The 23,692-nt window shown below is 41.3% G+C and overlaps 1 protein-coding gene across 3 annotated transcripts; it reads right to left on the bottom strand.

Moving 5' to 3' along the window:
* Positions 1-202: 202 nt before the first annotated feature.
* On the bottom strand, positions 203-21,352 carry LOC144953868 (GTP-binding protein Rit1-like). 3 transcript variants are annotated; one of them, XM_078884524.1, is made up of 7 exons: positions 21,155-21,267; positions 18,168-18,232; positions 17,620-17,742; positions 8,075-8,131; positions 6,004-6,077; positions 5,152-5,343; positions 203-3,919 (listed from the first exon to the last, which is right to left on the bottom strand). In XM_078884524.1, coding segments are annotated over exons 2-7 (681 nt in total). In that variant the 5' UTR covers positions 18,169-18,232; positions 21,155-21,267; the 3' UTR covers positions 203-3,685. The 3 variants fall into 3 exon arrangements, with proteins under 3 accessions (XP_078740650.1, XP_078740660.1, XP_078740654.1); XM_078884534.1 differs by lacking the exon at positions 18,168-18,232 and having other exon boundaries at positions 21,155-21,352; XM_078884528.1 differs by lacking the exon at positions 18,168-18,232 and having other exon boundaries at positions 17,620-17,731; positions 21,155-21,260.
* Between the last annotated feature and the right edge of the window lie 2,340 nt (positions 21,353-23,692).

The raw sequence follows: 23,692 nt of genomic DNA, 5'->3' as shown, positions 1-23,692 counted from the left end.
GACCGAACAGAACTTGGGATGACTTTCATCGGTGGATAAACAGAAGGTCTGTAAAGTATTACTGTGCACTTCATTTAATATCCTTGCAGAATTATATGTTGTATGTCATTTGTGCTACATTTTCAAAGAGACGATTTTCAAGTTGACGAATTAAAACAAAATTGCACGTCTTAAACTGTAAACACAACGCTTGCGAGACGTATTAACAGACAAAATGAAACAACATTTATTAGAACTGTAAAACAGGCTTCAACAGCTTTGACACAAATTAAAAACAGACGATGGCATCTCGATTCGCATGAAACAGCTACCAAGTAACAGTGTTCAATGTCCACAATTACCCGTTTTTGGTTTTCATCCTGAAAACAACCACTTTTTAGGGGCGAGTTTTTTTTATATTTTTCCTATTTTAAATCAAAGTAGGATAATAATGCGGTTAATTATTTACTCAATATACATGAAGCTAACATGTAATACAATGCACATTGAAACTCTTAATCTTTCAATTTAATACATTTATGTGTTGGCCTTTTTTTAATGTTATTTTTATGCAGGAATTTTTAAACCAAAAATGTGCAATTAACTTACAGTATCTTTTTTTTTAATTGCAATAATTCTTTACTGCCCCCCATTGAAAAGGCACCTAAATAAGTTATTTCACTATGTGTGCTGGCAATAAAGTAGCCACAGCGTAATTATTTGTTAAATTATGCACTTTGGAAATTGTGCACATTTAAACATGATACAAATGTTAATGGCAAACTGCTTGATCATAGTATTATGGGCGACGACAATTTACTCAAACAAGTGATCATTTTCTCACTGTTTCTTACTGATAGATTCTAGACAAAGCTGCTATTAAAAAAGTATTATTTCCCAAACATACATCATTTTCTAAACCACAAGTACAATAATAGTTTCCATATACAGGCTAAAAAATAGCTCTTAAGGCAAATGTAGGTAGACTCTTAATTGTATTATTATGCAATACATGAACGTAGGCTGGCATTTGTTCCAGTTGATTGGAAGAAAACATTACAAATGTCACCCTCTGGTCATTGACCCACTGACTCAATTTTGTAAACGTCATCAACTGGGATTTTAATCAAATATTTACATTTTAGAAAACAGGCATTTGAGTGAATTGAATCCATCCAGCTTTTGATATGGAAGGTCTCACCAGGCTACTTATTCCTCCTGTTAAGCCTCATGCAGGAGTATTTAAGACAGTCCTGACCACACTGAATCTTCCTCTAATGCATTCTTGATTCCGTTATGCATCATGTAACCTGTACTACAAGCATTTGAACACCAGTTAACATTCAATCTTGATTTGAAGCTTTCGTGACTGCAGGAATCCATACTCTTTGGTTCTTTCGGTAAATACACGTAGGTAGAAAATTAAACAAATCACTATTTTATACCTACGTGACTTTACCGAAAGAACCAGAGAGGACTAGTTAACATGATTACCATTTGCAAACAGTCTTGGTGATATGAACATTGGTCTTCATTAACATGATGTGGATACCATGTTCTGGACACCCCATTCCAGTTGTCAGTTTGACTGGTGGTGATTTTTTTCAATAACACTTATTATAACCTCTTGTATTGCAACTGTAATTTTGCTTTGCAACGTAGACCTGAGGTTAATTAAAAATGACAAATTAACGATATGGAGCAAGATCATGAATCTTCAACTAACGACGATGCTTTGAAGGACTGAATATGTAAGCATATCATAGTCCACAATAACTTTAACTGTCACTGCTAAAGGATTTGTTCGTAATTTTAAAATACTTTTGCTGTAATGGCATCAGCTTTTTCTTTTAATTGTATGTTTTTTATTTATATATATAAATGACAAACTTTTAAATTTAGAGAGTGCCGACTAAAATTAACATTAACATGTTTTTGGTATTAGTCTGTTAGTAATTATTTGCATTTACATCTAAATGTGTTTAATTATAAATGGATTATAAATAAGTACAACTTGAGCAATATTTAAAAAAATAGCATTTCATTCCTGAAACAAAATAAATAAGCTCCAACTGCAACATCTACAGATCATTGTGAAATTATCAGCAGTTTGTTTTACCATGTCATCAGTTTTGTATGCAACTCGATCATAACTATATTTGATTCAATTTAAAATGAAAAAACACGTGGAATAAAAAGGTAGGTGTCCAGTTGTGATAAATTGCCCTACCATGTCTACATGAAGGTAAATGGATTATAAAATATCATATTTAGAAAACCAAATATAATCACGTTCAAGCGTGTTACCCTTCCCACAGTGAGAACAACCATGCGAGCTGAACTTTTGGAGTCTAATTCTGTTAAGCTACAGTAAACATAAGGCAAGTTTAAGGAAATGTAAATGTCCAAAAGACTACTTTGACGTTTTTTTGTTGCAAATTTGAATTCAAATAATGTATTCTGGTTTGCTTTATAATTTACTTTAAGTGGTCATATAAATAAACACAACTGTTGAATGAGCAATACAGTGATTCTAAGCACAAGTCAATATTTAAGTTGAAAGGATGTCCTAAAAGTAAACTGGCGATTAACTTCCGTGATCATAAAAATTACAAACAAGGAAAATACCCTCAAATCGACAGCACCCACCACCCCTTAACATCAGACTCTTGTATTTGTGCCAAAAAAAGTTTCACACTGACCAAATACAATGCAATGTAGTTAGCTACCCATACTTGATGCAAAGTCATCCTTGTACTTCTGGGGACATTCACCACAAAACAGGTGACCTTCTACACATTGGGAAAACAGATCTATGTATATTTTTGGAAAACCTGTGTGACCATTATTATGTAAACATACCAGGTATGTTACATTCTTATTCATTTTAGCTTTCAAGACGAGATTTCAAAATAAGACATTTTGTGATTTAAATGGGGTGAGAAATGCATGATCATTGTACAAATGCCACTAAGATAAAAGTGCAAATATTAGAACAGTCATTGCCTATCGGAGATGAAGTGATGTTTTTCTGTCTCACAACAATATCATTTATCACAGGATTTCATGGCCAATAATAATATTCACAGCCAAATAAACGTGATTTGTTTAGCTATGTTGGGTGGTGGAGGGTTAAGAATTTGCCCATATTAGGGACGTAAACCAATTCATTCATTCAAATCAATTCGTGTTTTCCTACTTGAGCTCTTTTCAATATATTCCAAGAGGAGGTATAACACTTCGTTTTTTATTCGCCGCAGTTATCATACTGGGCAACTTGCTCATTTGGGTCAGAATAGACTCGGCCTTTCATCCGTCTTGAAAGTTCCAGCACTGCCTCAAACCTTCCAAAAGGGGGACGAGCACTTCCCCACGCTCATTAGCGAGGAGACACTGACTTTTACATTTTTAAGAAAAAGTATTTCAAAATTACTTTGCATCAAGCACAGATGTTTAAGTCAGTGATGTGTGTAAGGGTGGTGAATGATAGTCATAAATTGGATATTATGCGGGTTCCACGGTACGTGGCACCGTTCCACGTGCCGTAAACAAGCCCACCTCAAACTAATCAAACAAAACCTGATGAAATATTGAGAAACACATTAAGCCACAGTGCACGAGTCTAACCTATGATTTATAGAGATTAGTGCCAGCTTGCGAGGTGTAAATTTCCTCAGCCGCTGAAGGCATATGCGGCCTGTGAAACTCATGTGACGTTCTCTCTCTTTTTAGACTTCAGGGAGCCCTTGAGCTTTTTCCAAAGGCTCTCCTTCCTTTTGGACCGTCTCTCCATCGCCACCATGGCATCGTGCTCCTTGCGGCGAATTTCCCGCACGACAGCGTAGAATACCTCGTCCACGTACTGCCGCAGCGCGGCTGACGTCTCAAAGAACTGGCAGCTAAACTCTCGTGCCAGTGATCGGCCCTCTTCCTGCGAGACCTGCAGAATGCAGAGCAATTTGAGATAGGCCTGGGTTAAGTTATCCATTCACGACCACAAACATCATTGCATAAATAGCACACCCACAAGCACATGAATGTGAGCAAATGTGCAATGCACAATTATTCATTTTCCAGTATATTGTTTTGTTCGAATATTCTCATTCGACAATTTTGTGTACGTACATTTTTTTTTATTCATTGGATCATTAACAGACCTCATGTCATTTACAATGTAATGATTTAAATGCCTCAATTCTGGAAACATGCACTTACCAAATGTATGCTAATTGGTCTGCTCTTGAATGCTGACAAAAATGTATTCAAGTCTGCTGACTTGCACAATTGGCAATGGAATATATTGACCAAAACACGAGTTTATTTTCCTTTTCAACGAAAAAAACTTCCACATTTTACTTCCCCTTTGTGGATTTTCATTATAAGCACACACATCCAAAAGAATAAATACTGGTTATAAACAGCAGACAAATCTATCGCCCCACTCTCAACACTCGGAAATAGCTCAGGCTGTCATCTATACGCCATGTCACAGGGTCACGGCACACAAAATCCACTTAGGCATAGAGCAATACCATTCATCCTATTTTATGCCAGAAAATGCTGCTAAAATCTGAAGCCGAATTGCACATGTATTGATGTGGTGGTGCCAGTGAATCGTTATGATTAAAGTCTATATGGCATTATGTTAAATTTATACCATGAGTAAAAATGGACTTTCAAAAAAGGTAAGAGAAGAAACACTGGTTAATCTAATGGATACATTGTTACAAAAAAGTTCATCTTTGTACTTCCCATATCCTGATTCTGCATATTTCAGTCTCCACCAAAATAATAAAAGTGCTGGAATAAAGGGTGATTCATTTTTAAAATACCAATGATTTCTAATGACCCTCTTAATTTCTTCTCGACATGAGATTGAATGTGTGAAAGAGATTGCCCCATGTGTTAGAGAACAGTGGAAAATATATTTTTTAAATGCATTGGGATTGGTGGGAGACATGAAGAGGCATTGAAATATGTTGTTGTTTCCGGTATAATGTCTCCATACTATTTCAGGAGGGTACCTATCCATGGTTCACCTAGTTCTTGGAATAAACTTTATGATCAGTAAACATGAGCCTGAAATAGGATTAGGTGCACAAATTCAGTTTAATCATTTGAGTTTAACACGTAGTTAATGTTTGTTAAATGCCACTTAAGTGATTTGTTCACCTGGCGAATTTCTCCCAAGTCGGTCTTGTTGCCCACAAGCACCACAGGAACCTCGTACGTGTGACGGACTTGATAGATGAGCTGTTTGAACTGAGCAGCCTCCTGGAAACTGCGGCGGTCGGTAATGGAGTAGCAGATGATAAATCCTTCGCCTGCGCGCATGTACTGGTCACGCATGGCTGTAAACTCCGCCTAACGGAAAATGAAATGGCAAAGTAAACTGTTTAATGTTCGTCATTCATATAAAATGAAACAATATATGACGTGCATTCGTACTAAGACACCCTGCATAAGTTTGATTAATTGAATCCTTCTGTCAACCAGTCATGGAATGATGACAGTGTATGCCTTCTGCTGTAAATGTTAAACATGAATCAGAAAAGTCATTTTTCTTTCTCTCCAAAATAACACGTTTCAAAATGATCTCGTAAAAGGTCATACCATTATAAGTATATTGTACTGTACAACTGTAAAGGATATACCATAAGGAAAAAAAAAGACCCGTAAGTATATTTTGTTGTCAATCTCTGGCAAAGTATCCAAAATGGTCCATTCTAAAAGCCTGCAGGCAAGTCTATTAAAAGACAAACATAACGTCCCCTGCGTAGAAAGCTTTGATTGTTTTCTATATCTTTCCCACTACAGCTTACAGAGCAACATGATGACTAACGTAACAATCCTTTGGCTTACAGGCATACAGCCTTTGAGAGATACTGTCTCTACATTTACCATATTTCTTACACGGAACAATAGGCAACGGATTACTCTCATTACTTCTTGGCTGAAAATGCGGAAATGAAACAATGGCTATACAGTGCAAAAACATAGCCAGAATTATGATGGTTGCCTTACTTGTCCTGCAGTGTCCAAAATGTCAAGGTGTGCCGTTTCATCATCAATGCGGACTTGTGTTTTATAGGCATCCTCTATAAAAACAAAGTACATAAGGTCAGTTACCACAAACATTTGCTGGGACAGGAGGCTTGTTCACTTTAATACTCTTGTTTTATAAAAAAAGGGCTATACGTAGACATTCACATGATCAAATACTGAGCTATACATTTCACATGTCAACAACAAAGAACAAGATCCCCCCCATATAGCCATAACAGACTTTTGGGGCAAGTGCTGTTCGCGAGCACTTATGAAGGCTGGCACGGCGCATGAGGGGGTGGGTGGCCAGCACTACGCTGGCCGCCTTTATCTCCCCAGTGGTGATGTTTATGCACCGTACCAGGTACTCATCTGAGGCTCAGTCGACCTATGGGAGGACCAAGACCAGTTCTGTAAGCAAGAATCAAACTCGGGTCACCAGGTTCGTAGCGCAGCATTCTAACCGCTACACTACCGCTCCCCACATGTACCAAGGCTATCACACCCATCACAACTCAATTTTACATTGTCCTACAACTGCATATTACACTTTCTGTTTACGAAGTTCCACACAAAAAATACCAACACCGAAGGCCAACAAAGCACGTTTTGCAGCACTGTAAAGTAAAATATTGGCAGCAACACAAATTAATTTACAGGCCCAGGAACAGAGCTCATATGGCCTTGACGGCAGAGATTGTGTCCTAATCAGGTGGGCGAGGTGCTCTGCAGTTGCCACACACGTTCCTCCATAACTCTGCCAGAGAGGGGGAGGGGCTATTGTGACAAGCACTGAAATGGAGGCAAATGATGCATGGTCTTAGCTCGCGTCTGTCTGTGGGTTCTCTGAGAACGGCTGCCTGTGGGGAGGGTGCGATGTTATGATCAAGTGGTCTTGATACACACTCTTCCAGTTGCTGTTAAGATAGAGGGCAAGACCCCAATGGAATGCGTAAAGTAACGCAGTGCACCTTTTGAACATCTCTTGCACTCGGCTAAGAGTGGTCTAAACCTAGCAAGATGAACTCGAGTAAGCGAAGAGTAAGGTATTGAAATGTATCATCTATCATGAGATGGATGCCATTATTTAAAAAAATCATCATCCATCAAATTGTTTACTTTCTGGACTTATAGATATAATTACTGTTCCAAAAGTGTAAGACTACTATATATTTCGGATATCCACATGGTTGTAAGAAAAGCATCTCATCTAATGATCTTAGAAGGAATCGTAATTTTCTATTTGCAGCTACTAAAATGGAGTATAAGTGTTTAAATATAATTCATAGTCCAAGAATACTGTCCATGTGCCAGAACAATGAGGCCATGTACCATTATTAAGTACACAGCTCCCTATTCGCAAAATGGGCTGTTAATGGAGATAATGGACTGATGCCTGTTTGTTTTAAAAAAATTCAGAGCTTTATCATTTGAGTTGTGTGTCTCATTAACTGGCTATTGGTAATTTGATTTCTGCATTCGAGCGAAGGGGCTAGGTGTAGAGCTCTCAACCCAGTGGACAGTGTTGTAAAGTAAAGTGTTGAAAGTGTATTGTGAAGACAGTGGTTATCCTCTCTGTTACCACCAATAGCAACCAGGTCAAATTATGTTCCTCCATACACCACGAGTTCATTGATTTGAGCTGTCCTGCCAAAATATATGCATGTATATTTGGGGGACCCATGCCACCAGTCTTCAGAACGTGACCCATATTTCCTATCCAATACGACCTACTACTTAACCATCTGGGAATGTTGCATCTTCGCCGGGCTGGTATCTGCCAAGGTAAGTCATCCACTGTCGAGTTCCCATAAGGTAATAATTGTGTCAAGCCAATCTTGATTTGATTTGAAGCTTTCGTACTGGGTGAATGGGATTTGAATGTTTTATTGAAAGTCAAATATTATACCGAAAATGCGACCTGGTCTGAATGGCACCAGGTAAGGAATTATGTTCTTGCGTAGGTCAAGTGGTCTACACAATTACTCTTTGCCTTAATTGTAAATATATCGTGGTTATAACATGAAGACGTAAACGTAAATGTCCTTACCGATAGTTGGATCGTGGTCTTCAGGGAAGCGGTGGCTGATGAACTGCATCGTCATTGCTGAAGAAAAATAATGTAGAGTAGTCAGAACACAGCTGTATTTTAATAACTCTAGCCATTGACTCATTAACATTGACAAAGGGTGATGCAATCGAAAGAACGGTGAACAACATTTTAAGTTTCTGGGTTGCAGTCGGTCAAACCGATTCCATCATTCCTCCAGGTTTAATAAAATACTACAACTTTATGGTAAGCTAATAGTGGTTGTTCAATGACGAGACTGGTAACAACCATTGAAAAAGGTAATTTTCACCATAGCTCAGTGCCATCAAGAGACAGATGTTTAACATTGCCGCATACCATGCAGTTCATTTGATATATAGAAAATCCATGCCATTGAATGCACGTTCTGTTTCGTTTAAGTCTTGAAAAATGTCGACCACAAACACTGTGGCATAACTGGCCATTGAAGATACTTCCCTTTGTATTTTTTTTCCACTTGTCTGTATTGACAGCTTTTTTTTTTACTGATAATCACTCTATGCCATTAACTCCAGTTTTAGATGTAGATCACCCCAGCGGTCATCATCAGAGTGCACTTGCACGATGCACAATTTAATGCATTGCACACCAACAAATGCAACAGAAATACATTTATTAGGCCACGCTTCAAAATGAACCATGAAAACATACGCACAGTATACACAAGGGGAGGTGGAAATGCCTGCAGCTTGACATCTGATGCACGACGGATCGCAATATGGTTGTGTTATTTTCATACATCTTCCCTGTGTACATTGAACTTGGTCCACTGATGTTTCAGTCCTTTAATCCCCAAGCCAAAAGAACGTTGTCATGCTCATAAAACCATTCATCAATAACACATTGCTTAATTGTCACTAAAATATATATTTTCCTGCAAGTGCTTATTTTTAACAATGGAAAAGTGTAAGTCTATTGAAGCTGGGTCTGGTGATTGTGAAAGGTAATGAACCAATTTTAATCCAACATCATGAATGCCACCCATGGCAACTCAAATTGTGCAAATTAGAGTGACATCCTGGTTGAAGATGATATCAAAACTTTCCTCGCCTTTCTTTGACTGCATTGGCTAACATTGTTCTCAATTAAATTAACCACTTTGCAACAATCACAGAATAGGAGTTGTATACTGCATAACTGACAAATTGTGCCCCTCATTAATATTTCTCTCTCTTCTAAATAACTCATCAGTATGCATGTTCTTTGTAGAGCCGATCCATGATGTTTTCACTCAATATTCAAAGCTTTACTTTCCAGATTAAAATCATGGACCCATGTTTTATCCATTGTCACAAAACTGGCGATTTCTTGTTCTCAATTTCATTGGTAATGGTTCAGGAGCACCTATGCCTGACCGTGGTTCACTTCTGATTAATGGTAAACATTCTGGGCACCTACTTTTCACAAATTGTCAATGAGTATGGCCTTGGTAATTGTACAATTGCCATATCAGACCACAGTTCTCATTGTGTTTGCTGTATACCTTAATCACAGCAAAGTACACCATTTAATCGTGGAGACTATATAGCCCATTTCAAGTTTTGTGAGTCCTTTTACAACAGATTACATAAATAGAATTATACCATTCTGCTATATAAAGTTGCTGTGTCTTCAAGAAATATGCAAGCCATACAACAACCAGTAACTAAGGAAACATGTGCACTTCAATAAAGAGTGTAGCATATTAAACATATGCAGTATATGGTTATGATACATTTGGTAAAGTTGCAAAATGCTTAAAAGGAAAACGTTTGGAGAATGTTAAATCAAATGGTGAATCAAGATATCCAAGTACATGGCATTGCATTATAACGTTAGAGCAGTAAATCATAAATGTAAGTAGAAATCCCTATGCACAGCAAATTAAACAAATATCATAACATCCATAACAGGTTTATTTTGGGTTAGATCGCGTACCACCACCACCCAACACAGCCAATTAGTAAGGGTTGTAACATAAACAGAACATGCCAATTAGTTACTAGAACAGCACACTGGTGTGTTGGAGAGCCAAGCCACAACATTTACAATCTGAGTACGACGTTTCGCCAGTAATTACAACTAGCTTCATCAGGCGACAGCCAGATTTGTGGAGATGTCCACCAGTTTCGTTCCTTAAATAGAAGCGTGGATGTATTGACCACCCTTGTGCGCTCTCTTGCTCGAAGTGGGGTGGGGGGGGGGGTTAATGCGCATTCTGTGGGCCCATTGATCTTGTGGCTTGGCTCTCCAACACACCGGTGTGCTGTACTAGTAACGAATTGGCGTGTTCTGTTTACGTAACAACCCTTACTAATTGGCTGTGTCGCGTATTGATGGGTTTAACGACACATTTATATATTTCCGCAATCTAACCCAAAAAACCTGTATTATGGATGATATTGGTCGCGAAAGTGTAAGTGTTAAATATCATAACGTCATGAGCTACATACTGCTGGATGATGCCCTCCCCAATGCACTGTAATCCCTCAAGGTCCTGTGATATGCCAATGAGCCAATTTCAGCACTCCATCTCCATGGTGGGTATCTCCTCGAGCATGTTCCACCTTTGCATGCCATTCTGGCATTAGCCTCGACCTCCAGTCACGTGTCCTGCCCAATCCCACTTTTTGCATGGTTAATATTGTTTCTAATTTGCATACATATGGTTGTTGAAACGTATTTCACATCGTACATAGCCAACCATGTGTTTCTCTCGCTCTCATTTAAATTCCACACATGCACCTCATCAATGGTTCTTTGTACGCTTTCCAGCTTGACGTTGACGAAGAAATATCATTGTGGCAATATAAATGTAATTTTCCTCCCACGCATAGGCTAAAAGCATGTTATTAAGGCCACTATGTTCCAGAGTCTAAGTGCCATCCCACCATCATGTGTATCTTATTTCCTTAAAGGCCGAGGCATGAGTGGTGTACATTGTGAGGCAGGGTAAACACACGGTTAAGGATGTGTCAAAGCTATTTCAATATAATATTTACGTACCGTTAACTAGATTGTCTCCTAATGAAATAAAATAAATTACATTAATAAATACATTTCAATATATTGCAGGCAATGATTGATGAACTGCATGGTAGAAGTTATAAATAACAAATGTGATTAAATATTGTAAGTAACTTATAGAGAGGGCAAAAGTTGATCACACAGCAGGATAAGTATACTTGGGGCAATAATTGAAGGTGAATCATGATCAAAACAATGTAAGAGGTGAACCAAATTAGAATGGAACATTTCTGGGAAACTGAATTTGATACACTATGTAACACGATTTCAGTTCCTGGGTACTAAGTGCTATTTTCTAATTGCTTATGCCTCAAAAGTATAGAAAATGGCTATTATTCTGCGCATAGTTGTCCCATCTTATTTAGCGGGTACTAGTCTATTTTACCGAGTCAATTGCATCCCCAGCGTTTAACATTGCTGCTATTTTGCTTTGGGCGCCAACATCGGCTGTAACTGCAGTCGTCGCTGTGCCCCCCCCCGCGCATCTCCAGCTCCCTCAACCTCTCACTTCTAGCCCCGCCCCTTGCACAGTCTCAGGTCCCAGTCCCTGACGTCCACACTTATATAAAGTCCTTAGCCCTGGCATTTCTCCCACTTTAGTAAAACAATTCTAGCTGTGATTTTCACACCTGATGATTGCTTGTGTTGCAATCGAAACATCGTGATTTAATTTACTTTTATTTATTTTTTATTTCGATTCTTATTTTTTACCTACGTGACTTTACCGAAAGAACCAAAGAGTATGGATCCTTGCAGTCACGAAAACTTCAAATATAGAATGATTCATAAAGGTTAGCATATTTTTTCTCATCTGCCCATAGCTCTGCATATGGTTCAGGTAAACTGTGGTTCACTTAAATAACCTGAAAGACAACCCTTAATCTGCAATTTCTTCTAACTACACTGTAAAGTTTTCTTGTAATATTAACAATGTGTATTATAATCATAACTTGCCTCACCAACCCTTCTTAATTTTAAATGAGCCGAGTAATGCCGCAGTCTTTCACCCCGATTACCACAGTTGGCTAAGTTCGGTGAGAAAGAATACATCTGAAACGTCACAAGTTTGTAAGGGCCACTTATTACATTGCCTGCATAGAATCACACTAGGATGGGCTGGCCTTTCATCTCTATGCCAATTTGGAGATTTTTTGTTATTGCATCATACCCCTTAACGTCATAATACCTGCAATGGTTGCCACATCATTTTATTTTATATTGTAAACATATTTTTGTGTTTAGTTTGTTGTCCTTCCCCCGCACCTGCGATTAGGAAGGTTGGCTTCGTACAGTGCGAAATAAGTTCAACATATACACATATCGATTGGCCAAATGATCACTACTCCCCCTCGTGGGTACCTGGATGGCAACTTGCAATCAAGAGTCACAGACAGTCGTCACCCGGTTGCCAAAAGGAGCAGCAGTCTGTAGACCAATCATTGTTCACTTTCAACAAACTGTGTTTTCATTGGCTTGACATAACTCTGCCACTCTTGTTACTGCCTTATCGAGTTGCCATAGTTGCTCATAGTAAATAAACACTGTGAGTTACGACTGCTTGTGACGACTGTCAACGACAATCGCTCTAACAATGTCCGAGTGTGCCATGGCCTTTATGGACACATGGGAAATCAAGTTAGGGGTTCTTCTCAAGCAGAGGTCCCACTGCCTAGACCAGGGGTCGGCAACCAAAATAACAAGAAGAGCCATTTCTTTCCAATTCGGTACAAAATTCAGTATTTCAAGAGCCGCAATGCATCTATGTACATACGTACATATCGTCAAGAAGCAGCCCGTAAAGAGCCGCATGCGGCTCCGGAGCCGTAGGTTGCCGACCCCTGGCCTAGACAGAGGATAGCCTTCTGTCAGTGTTAGCTTACATGTATTGTGGACACAAAAAGTGTTCCACATCGGGAGCTGCAGTTAATTGCTCTACTCTGCAATGATGTACGGCAGTGTAATGACTGGTTCACCGTGCGTCTCCAGTTAGAGATCAAAAGTGCTGTGACCTATTGGATGTTAAAACGGCAAATGCCACCAGCTTTTATTTAATTGGTTTAGTGCAAATTTCCAAACATTTCAGATCCATGCCATTTTACACTCTTCTAAAGATGATAAAAAAAACACATTACACAGCATGGATGTTCCACTCACAGATGTGATGTGGCAGCAAAATTAAGATTTTCTTCACATTTATATGAAATATCTTGATGAGGCACTAATGATAGGAAAATGTGACGTTTCTGTCCATGCATAAAATGTGACGATACCCAACTTTTATTACACAATAATTGTGTAATTATACTTGCTTTTGTCCTGTCATGACCAAGTTGTACTTTGAGAGTCATTCCCAAAGGAAGCAAATTCATAAATTGAACACTTATCAACAGATAGCATATTGTGAATGATAAATATAACCACAGATCACAAACGAACTGCTGTGACAATCCAAATATAAATTTTCCACTTTACTGAGGAAATAAAAAAATATATATATTAATGGAGCCCAAAGCCTTGATACTTAATCTGACAAGTCATAGATTAATGTAAGTTATGGACACTGTCCCTCAACTCTAACACTGGAGGCTTGTTTCCAGTCTCAGTAATTAATTCTGAACGTTAATGAGTCTTGGGTTAATTTGGTCAGGGTGTCAACCTCAATCATTATTTATCAAATTCAAAGTGGAAAGTGTTTCTGGTGGCACTGTGTTTGCATGGAAACCTACTTTTTTGTGCTGGTCTGCCACTTACCTAGACTTCCGACTAAAAACAGTACACCCATTGCTCAGCTATTAGCAGATACAATAGGCTATAGCAATGCTATTTTGAAACATATTTTTTGCAGTATTTTTATATTAAATTAATCCCGGTCCTGCACAAACTACAATCAGCTGTGGAAATGTTCATTGTATGATAATTAAGTGAGGTTTGTAAGTTATTTCTTCAAGTGAAGTGTCAACAGACATAACTAATTATGAAAACAAAGATTCTTAATTTGGCTTTGAACGTACTTTTGGGGTAAGCGTTGTTAGCGAGCACCTATTAAGGTCAGCACGGCACACGAGGGGGTAAAGTGGTCAGCACCACCTTTGTCTCCCCAATAAATATTTTTACACACCACATCAGGTACTCATTTAATGCTGAGTCAACCTAGGAAAGGTCCACGACCAGTTCAGATATTCGTTCCCGAAGTTAACCATAAGTGGAAATCAAACTCGGGTCGCTAGTTTTGTAGCGCAATGTGCTAATCACGACACTACTGCTACCCACAGCTAATGATCAACACATACAGACTAGGTTCTATAAGTTAGGATATTTGTTAATCTTCACCTAAATGATGTAATACTGTTTGTTTACCCAAGAAAGCATCACCAAACCTTATGAATCTTTTTCGAAAGGGTCTTGCCAAGTTTTGCAGGAGGGGGCGATGATTACTATGTATAATCCAAAATGAGTTACGTGAAGGTAATCTTTCAAATTTGGAAAATGTGTACCATTTCGCCAACACAATGGCCTACTCTTGTGAATTACCTTCAGGGATAACATCCACTGTGAAGCATATGGTGCAGTATTAATCAGGTTGACCAGTGGGATTCGAACCATGAACCTCTGCAATAAGTGGCAAGCGCGCTACCACTAGACCAGGGGTCGGCAACCTACGGCTCCGGAGCCGCATGCGGCTCTTTACGGGCTGCTTCTTGACGATATGTACGTATGTACAGTATGTACTCAGATGCATTGCGGCTCTTGAAATACTGAATTTTGTACCGAATTGGAAAGAAATGGCTCTTCTTGTTATTTTGGTTGCCGACCCCTGCACTAGACCATCCCACTGCGCCTATACACAATAGTCTGCACGCGTATAGCAAATACGCCACAATAAATGTTATAATCAAAGCATGAAGAACAAGTGTAAATATTAAACCGTAACAACACAAGTTTAAAGTCTCAAATGACACGGTTGTTGCCTAGTTACGTTAAGCAATTCCTCTTTAACATTTGACAAAGAAAGTTCAAATAGGGTCAGTGACTCTTAAAGGTCAACACGCAAGCATACTTATTCTTGCTTTAAAAATACCATGGTGCTACAAATCAACAAGACAGTGTTGCAATACACAGTCATGTTGGTCTCGTGTATTTAAATTGTACTCCATTGAAACACATTAATAGCAAAATGGTTCTGTTTTTTACCAATCTTAAAATTAATATATTAGCCTTTGAGATCTGCACACGTTGTACTGTGTGAAATATAAAATAAAAAAAACTTTCAATATCCAAGCATGACCACATTTATAAACACCCACTCCAATTAATCATCCCGGTATTGACATAACCATACAGTGCAAGGTATTGCTAATGTTGTCTCTTCATTTTGTACTTGTGGAAGGGAACTGCAATTAATAACCAATTGCAATACCATACTATCAGTACCATTAACTTTATTTGACTTGCCACTTTCCAAGTGACAAATAAAACTGAAGAGCACTCACAATTATTACAGGACTCTTATTAAAGACAAGCAGTCTTAGATAAAGACATTCAATAGATGTGGCTTCAAGTTTGCAACTAGCATCCTGACCTACAGGTAATATTTACACTGACAAAGCAGAACAATTATTTCTACAGAATACAGCGTCATTGTGCATAATGTTTGTGTAGTGACATCGAGGTTGTCACTGTAGGGTGCCGGCCCGGGAGGGCCGTGGCGTGCAATGTTCCTACGTCGCGGACAGCACTGGGTGAGTTGCTGTGTGAGGCCGGCTCAGCACAGCACGGCGTGCGATGCACTGTCATCTAGTACACTCCGTAGATGGGTGTAGTACCAGCCCTAGCGGGGCTTGGTGAGCGCTGGGATAGTGCGGGCACCGCGCATAGCGTGCAGTGAGGGCTCCCACAAGGGGGAACGAGAGAGTGTCAGCCCAGGGACAGGGCTGCCCCGGGCCATGGCACTCTGGTTGACCCCGTAGACACGTGATCTGGAGTGTCCACAGAGGCGGCCCCAGGTGGGGGGGCTAGGAGGTGATCACATATCCGGGGAGAGCTCTCGAGAGGGAGCTAGAACGCTCGAGAAGGCGAGCGGGGCCTGGGCGGAGCCAGCCCCGACCCGGGAGGATATAAGGTGGGTCCCTGAGAGGGACCAGGGTCGCTTCGTTCTACAAGCTGGAAGCTCCACATCCTACAAGCTGGAAGCTCTACGTCCTACACGGCATCAACACGTGGCCGGGACACGAGAGAGGGTCCGACCCTTCGTAGCCGTAACTCCTCCATATAGTGTAGTTAGCTGGGTGGTCACCACCCTAGGCTGTATCTGGTAAAGGGGCAGTTACCCCTTTGTATATACGTGTTACAATAAATGTGTTGCCTCGAAATAATAACGTCTGTGACTCAGTTGGACTCACTACACTTGCACTAATTGTATTTAGAGCAGAAATAAGACCTTCGTGCTCTGGGAATTCCCCCCACACTTGGGGGTTTGTCTTGAAGCTCCAGTAGAGATTTGTAGGAGAAGATTCCACGGGACTTGAGCAAGCACGCTCGAGCATGTTGGTGCCATTACTGTGCTTACCTAAAAAACTCTGAAGCACAAATGCAACCCTGCAGCTGCCATGTATACACTTGGCTGTGCATGCTTGTGCAGTTGCACAGAATACAGGTATGCACATTAAATTGCACAATCGTGCAATAAGAAACGTGCGCTAACATGTTTATTACCGAGTGTGATGTGCATTACATATCTCTTGCATGCATCAGCAAGGGAGATATCGTTTTTGGAGCAAGGTTTAAATCTGGTGAAGAATGTCATGCCTCTTTTACCTTTACCATAACTCTATGACCCCACATTACTTTGTCTCAGTAGTGTGGGGGCATATGTAGGAAAGCCAGACTGATTCAAGGCAGGAGACAATGACAGACGGTCATTCAGCCCTACGGTTGCATAACACAATGTGCAGCATTTCCCAAATCCATGCTAACTCAATAAAAAAATGGCATAAACTTAAGTGTAGCTGCAACATCGTTAAAGATGAATGTGTCCATCTCACCCATGGATTATCAGGGTTTATGAATAGAATTAAGAACTCTAGATCGACTCGCTCCTGTGAATACGGGGATTTGCAAATTGGGAAGTCACTAGAAGCGGTGCTTCAATAACTTTACAAATTCTAGTGTGACGATCTAGCTTAAATATTTTCAGTTATCAAAATGCTTATGTAGCTGATGTAAGCTCAGCTGTGATTAATCACACATATACTTTGTGCATTCTGTTGCTAGCTATGGAGAGTTTGGTGTTTTTATTTTACTATTATTGAAGTGAATGCAATGGGTTGATGAGGGATTGGACCCCGAGCCCCACGTGCACAGGAGAGTACGAGGCATGCCCCCAGTTTAGATTTGGGTGGACTTTGTGGTGAGGAATTGGAGCTGAGGTGGAGGATGTTTCTGACCATTATTGCAGGATTCACGATGGGAGGAGAGGGACAGGGTAGACCGGCTACACTTACCACTTTTTCCAACTCCACCAGGTCCCAGCATCACAATCTTGTATTCTCTCGTTCCACCTGCGCCTCTGGATTCTGTTTTTAAAGCTGTTGCCGTGTCTTCCATCTTAAAAGCCTGAAAATACACTATGGCATAAAAAATAATTTCACACAAACGGACCGCAAATGTGTGTCAAACATTTCACGTGACTTAGTAACTCTGCAGAAACATTGTCACTTTATCCGACTTCACGTCTAATATTTCAGTACTCCCTTTACAATCGCAGCCGAGGTGTTTATGGAGAAAATGTCAGAAATATAAAATAGACAAATACACATTTGTGGATGACACTTATAATAGCAAACCAATGCAAATTATTAAGGGAAATTATACAAGAATATCATATCGAAAACTGAAGTGTGGGGCTCGTGATCAATGTGCAAAAACAAAGGTCACGCATAAACTGTTCAATGAAACAAATTTATACATGTCAGAAGAGCAATTGGAAAACATTTCAGGGTATATATACCAGGATCAGTTATTGAAGATGGACTGGGATCAAAATTATTACTTTTAAAGGTGGATGAGAGCAGGTTGGGAGTGCTCTTGGAGAACAACTTTGCAATGAAGAGCAATCTACCAAAGTGTCAAAAGAAAAACATTTCAGAGAGAGTATGTTACTTGCTATGACATATATATTATACACACGACATCATTCGGGTAGGCGCAGCACGCGTGAGGTAATTTATTTTGTAATTAAACATAAATGCAGTTGACACCAAGTGCCCCTGGGCACCGGACTAGCCAAGACTGGTGTCGAACCAAGTTACTATTCATCCTTCTAGATTTGAAGTTTTGGTGATTGCAAAGATCCATACTCTTTGGTTTTTTCGGTAAAGTCACGTAGGTAAAAATTAAAATAAATTAAATGAAACCAAATAAATTAAATCACGACGTTTCGGAAGCAACACAACTATTCGTCGTCACACACGATCCATCAACTGCTGAATGTAGACCAATACTATGTCTCAAATTTTTTGCCTGATCCATGTTACCTGTTGATCCATGTATGCCCATTTCTGTCTCATGTGATTCCAAGCTTGCATCTCACCGTGCCTGCATCATCTTCGTAATGCTCAATCCATTGCTGCATGAAGATCGAAGTGATGTTTCGAGCTTAAGTGTGCTATATAGTGCAATTGTTGCTTTGCCTCAATGTAACATAAGCATGCTTCTCTCTCCATGCTTCTTTACACACTTTCAGCTTGTTACAATTGTTTTAAGGACAATGTTCTCTGATCCATGTCATAGCAGGTAGTATGCTTTCATGAAAACTGTATTCCTTAAAGCACATTAGTGAGTTGCTTTTATTAATTTAAGTTTTTCAAAAGTACTCCAACCTGCTTGCATCCAACTCTTTATTTCACCATTTCTATCCTATTTCGCCTTCAATAATATAATTGGCCGAGGTACACACTGTTGTTTTCCAGTTGTATCCGGTGTATGCAATAAAATATCACTTATGATGGAGTAATTACATGAATAATTAACTTAACCACTTACTACAGCACTAAAATGTCATTACAAATGTTTAATTAAAATTCATTTTGTAAATCGTTACAAAATCCATGCAAAAGCCTTGTTTTGTCTACCTTGTTCTCATGACCGAAGCTTCAAGCTATTGATAAGGAAAATCCCCAGGCCACGCACAGCATAACCTTGCTAATGTCTATGACGGCACAAAACCCTGCTAACCACCTGCCGTCCAGCGGCACACGTTGGGAGATATTCACCTTTTGTTTACAATAAACGTTTTTGGGTTAGATCGCGTTATTAAAAATGTGTCGTAACCCTCCACCACCCGACACGGCCAATCAGCAAAAAAGTGTCACGTTGACAAAAGACAAATAGTTCACTACTTTAGCCCACCGGTGTGTTGAAGAGTGAATCCACAACATTTATAATTTTGGCGAATTGCCCGAAAGATGCTGGATGTAATTACCAGCGAAACGTCGTACTCAAAAATGTTAAATGTTGTGGTTTCACTCTTCAACACACCGGTGGGCTAAAGTAGTGAACTATTTGTCTTTTGTCAAAGTGACACTTTTTTTGCTGATTGGCCGTGTCCGGTGGTGCAGAGTTACGACACATTTATAAATAACGCGATCGAACCCAAAAACGTTATGAATAATATTACTCGCGAAAGCCTACGTGTTAAACTTTTGATTACAATTTGCGTGTTTTCCGATTATTCTAACAATCGAATAGAGATGCTCGATGGAGTCATGGGCTCCTTAAATAATCAGATATCCCAGTTCTCAAGTGGCACAACCAAAACAAAGAACGGTGACACAACAACACTGAAGCCGACAATAACCAGGCAGCCCCCCACACGTTTCACCAGGGCCCCATCTCGAGCCACCACATTCGTGACAGAGGCCCGAGTTCCCTATCCAGTGTGAAGGCAATTACTGATAACAACAAAGGAAGACAAAGACGGCAGGGGGTGCAAAGCCAGGGCCTGTGGCTACTGTACTCTTTTCTGCAATATTTTGCTGTCATTTTCTTGGATTTTCTGTTTACACTTAGTCACAGTCACTTTAAGATGTTTTCTTGTTCATGTTTTTGTTTTTTGTGTGTTGCGGTTGCACCCGATTCAAGAGCCGAATGGCTCACATGGCTATACCTAATAAATTAACTTGAACTAAGCCATGCGGAAACAAAGACAGTGATAGACATGCACATTGTTGTATGGTAAACACACTGTGCACTTAGACCACTCATATTAAACACGCAACATACGCGCAAACACAATGTTATAACACAAAGGACAAAGGACGTAGCCTCAAAGTTGGGGCAAGTGCTGTTAGCGAGTAGCAGGGCCCATGAGGAGGGGGGGGGGGGTGGCCAGCACCACGCCCGACCGCCTTTGTCTCTCCCCAGTGGCGATGTTAACACACCGCGCCAGGAACTCATTTTAAGCCGAGTCGACCTAGGGGAGGACCCCCGAGACCTGTTGCACACCGTATAAAATGCAACTTGGCAAAGAGTACCGTGTACCATGTACCACATACAGTACCCACAACAATCACTGGGTGTACGCCCGCCGACGTCACCGCGGCGCTGGTGCCAGGCTAGGTGCACCGGAGTGGTCGTCACGTCCAGCGAGTGGCTGTGTCTCGCTGGCAGGACACATGGTACTGACCCAGGTGTTATAGGTTCCAGCGAGATCTACCGACAGTCACAAGCGGTGCCACTGACCACCACCACCACGATGAGACGGATACAGCCACTCGCCATCAACTCGTGCGGACACTCACACGGCGAGGTCGTCCCGTCGTTGCCGTCATAGTGATTGGGCAGCGACGCCCGCCGTTCTCTATCCACTGCTGGATGAAGGCCTCACACCCAACACCACCCAACAATCACCAAACAACACCACACAACAACACCCAACACCAAACAACACCCAACACCACCGAGTTCGTGGTCGATGTTGGCGCTCTCGCCGCGGTTAAAACGCAATCGGGTTCGAGAGACGCGTGGGGCTCCACTCACCGCGAGAGATGCAGCGGTGGGAGCCGGGTGGGAGCCAGGCGGGAACAGCAACAACAACAGCAACAACAACAGCAGCAGCAATAACAACAACAATGATGATGATGGAGGGGAGCAATGGGGGGGGGAGGAGCGGCTCGAGGCGCAGGCGGCGGAGTGCAGGAAGCGAGACGCGCACGCGCACTGCGGACGGTGGTGACGGTGGTGACGATGACTGTGATGACGGTGGTGGTGACTGTGATGGTGATTATGGTGGTGACTGTGATGGTGATGATGGTGGTGGTGACTGTGATGGTGGTGACGATGGTGATGCTGATGGTGACTGTGATGGTGACGATGGTGATGACGGTGGTGATGCTGATGGTGGTGATGATGGTGGTGGTGACGGTGGTGGCGGTGACGGTGGTGGCGGTGATGGTGATGATGGTGACGGTGGTGGTGACGATGGTGATGACATTGATGATGACTGATGGTGGCAGCGATGATGATGATGGTGGTGGTGGAGATGGTGACGATGATGGTGGTGGCGATGATGATGGTGACGATGATGCTCAGTACTGCTGTTGTGTTTAGTTTGTTCTCCCACGCCACCCCCGATGAGCATGGTCGACTATGTACGGTGTGAAAGAAGTTCAACACACTTCCATGATGCCTCCTCAGCCCCATCCACCTCTAGCAGCGAATTTACCCGAGTATTAGATGCAGTTTCCACCGTACACCCGATATTTGAAAGCAACAATTGATGGTGCGTCTTATAATCCGATTCGTGTGAGTGCGGTGGTGCCACGAACCTGGGCCACCCGAATTCGAATCCCGCCCATGGCCACCACCAAGTGACAGGTCACATCTGGACCGGTCATGGGCCTCACCGAGGTCGACTCAGTCTCAAATGAGTGCCTGGTGTGTGTTGCGTGGGAGCATCGCCACTGGAGAGACAAAGACGTCCGTGCGTGCCGTTGGCCACCCAATCTTCTCGTGTGCCACCAACATCAACTTGCTCCCTAATAGTTTGTGGAAAGGCTACATGGGGGTGGGGATGGAATCTGTGTGGGAGTCAGATCTGTTAGTCGTCTCAGTCCGTTAATCCATAGCGCCTGAGTCTCGTGCCGTCACCTGGCGACGGCACTCAAGGTGCACCTAGCCTGGCACCGTCGCTTAACGGCGGCTGTCGTCAGATTTGTAAAAAAAAAAAAGTTTTACTCAGTGGGAACAAGTTTGGAGTGCGTCTCATTTTTTCGGGAGATTCTTCGAATCCGAAGACTTCGGTGACGGTGTTTGATTCCCCTTCTCCACCACCAAGCCACATCGATTCATCAATAATTCATCATCAATCGTCCGTGGTCAATCCGCTGCTGGATGAAGGCCTCCCGCGCCAAACATTTACAACCGCCTCCTCCAAATTGCCATCGGCGCTGACCCCACTCCCTTTGCGCCTTGGGGGCCGTCCATAAATGACGTCACGAGATTTTGGACGATTTTTGACCCCCCCCCTTCCTCACACGGCGTCGCAAAAAGTCAGACCCCCCCCCCCCCCAAATATGACGTCACAAAGCTCTGCTCCCCCCCAAAAAAAATAAAACATGCTTCAAATCGATTTAAACTATTGTCATTGTAGTGCGTATTTAATGTGGCGCTGCACTCTGATGTTGTAGGAGGAAACATTTATTAAAAAGTCTATTTAATGAAGTAGAACGTGTCTACATTTATTTAAAGTTGCGCATTTTGATGTGACGTCACATTTTTCAACCCCCCCCCCTTCGTCACACATCGTCACAAATGTCTCACCCCCCCCCCCCCCTAGGTGCGTGACGTCATTTATGGACGGCCCCTTGGGCTTGTGACTCGAGACGAATTTGCAAAGGTCCCAAATCGATTCAGGGCTGGCGAGTCTTGTCTTGAGCAAATTGCTTGTGCCTGTAGTCAACCTCGACTGGCAGCAGGGGTCGCGTGAACCACCCATGTCCTCTGAAACAGGGCCATATCTGTGTGCTTACTGAAGAAGGATCATTGGCTGAAACGCTGCCAATATTTTTGTTTTCATTTTAGAACAGTGTTATTGACGACTGTGTTGAGTTTTTGTTCGGTTACATATGAGGTGTATGAATGATAAAAGGGAACAAAAACCGAAAAGTGCACAAAGAAGCATGGAGGCCCTTTATGCAGGGTGGTCCAGGTGTCTTGTGACCCCCCATTTTATTCTCTAAAACGTATTATTTTTTCAAGTAAAGTTTATTTAAAATATAAATGAATGCGTAAAGGAAACACATGTTAGCGGCCAATTAATTGAGGGTCACAAGACATCTGGACCACCCTGTACATGGTAGGCAAAGAAATCTACATTGACAGCCGATGTGCGTTCTTTGTCCATGTGAACTCCTCGATGCAACCAAAAATCAACCTTGCGATTTGGGGTTCAGATCTCTTCAATGCTGGAGAATTTCGACCTTGAATATTTTGATCCACGTAAAAGGGAACTTTATCATCAAAGGTGAATCTTTAATGAGAGGGGGTAATCGTCGAAATAAAGATTCTGATTCCGAT

This window comes from Lampetra fluviatilis, chromosome 3 (assembly GCF_964198595.1).
Source record: "Lampetra fluviatilis chromosome 3, kcLamFluv1.1, whole genome shotgun sequence".
Taxonomy (NCBI): domain Eukaryota; kingdom Metazoa; phylum Chordata; class Hyperoartia; order Petromyzontiformes; family Petromyzontidae; genus Lampetra; species Lampetra fluviatilis.
Note: the sequence above shows the minus strand (reverse complement) of the source record. Positions and strands in the feature narration are given on the sequence as shown.

What these genes read in the sequence shown, in the direction of transcription:
- LOC144953868 (XM_078884524.1), bottom strand. An exon ending in TGGTGGAGTTGGAAAAAGTG is followed by an intron (nt 8,132 to 17,619) that starts GTAAGTGTAGCC and finishes ATTTTTCTTCAG; the next exon opens with CAATGACGATGCAGTTCATC. An exon ending in TTTTGGACACTGCAGGACAA is followed by an intron (nt 5,344 to 6,003) that starts GTAAGGCAACCA and finishes ATTTTCCGTTAG; the next exon opens with GCGGAGTTTACAGCCATGCG.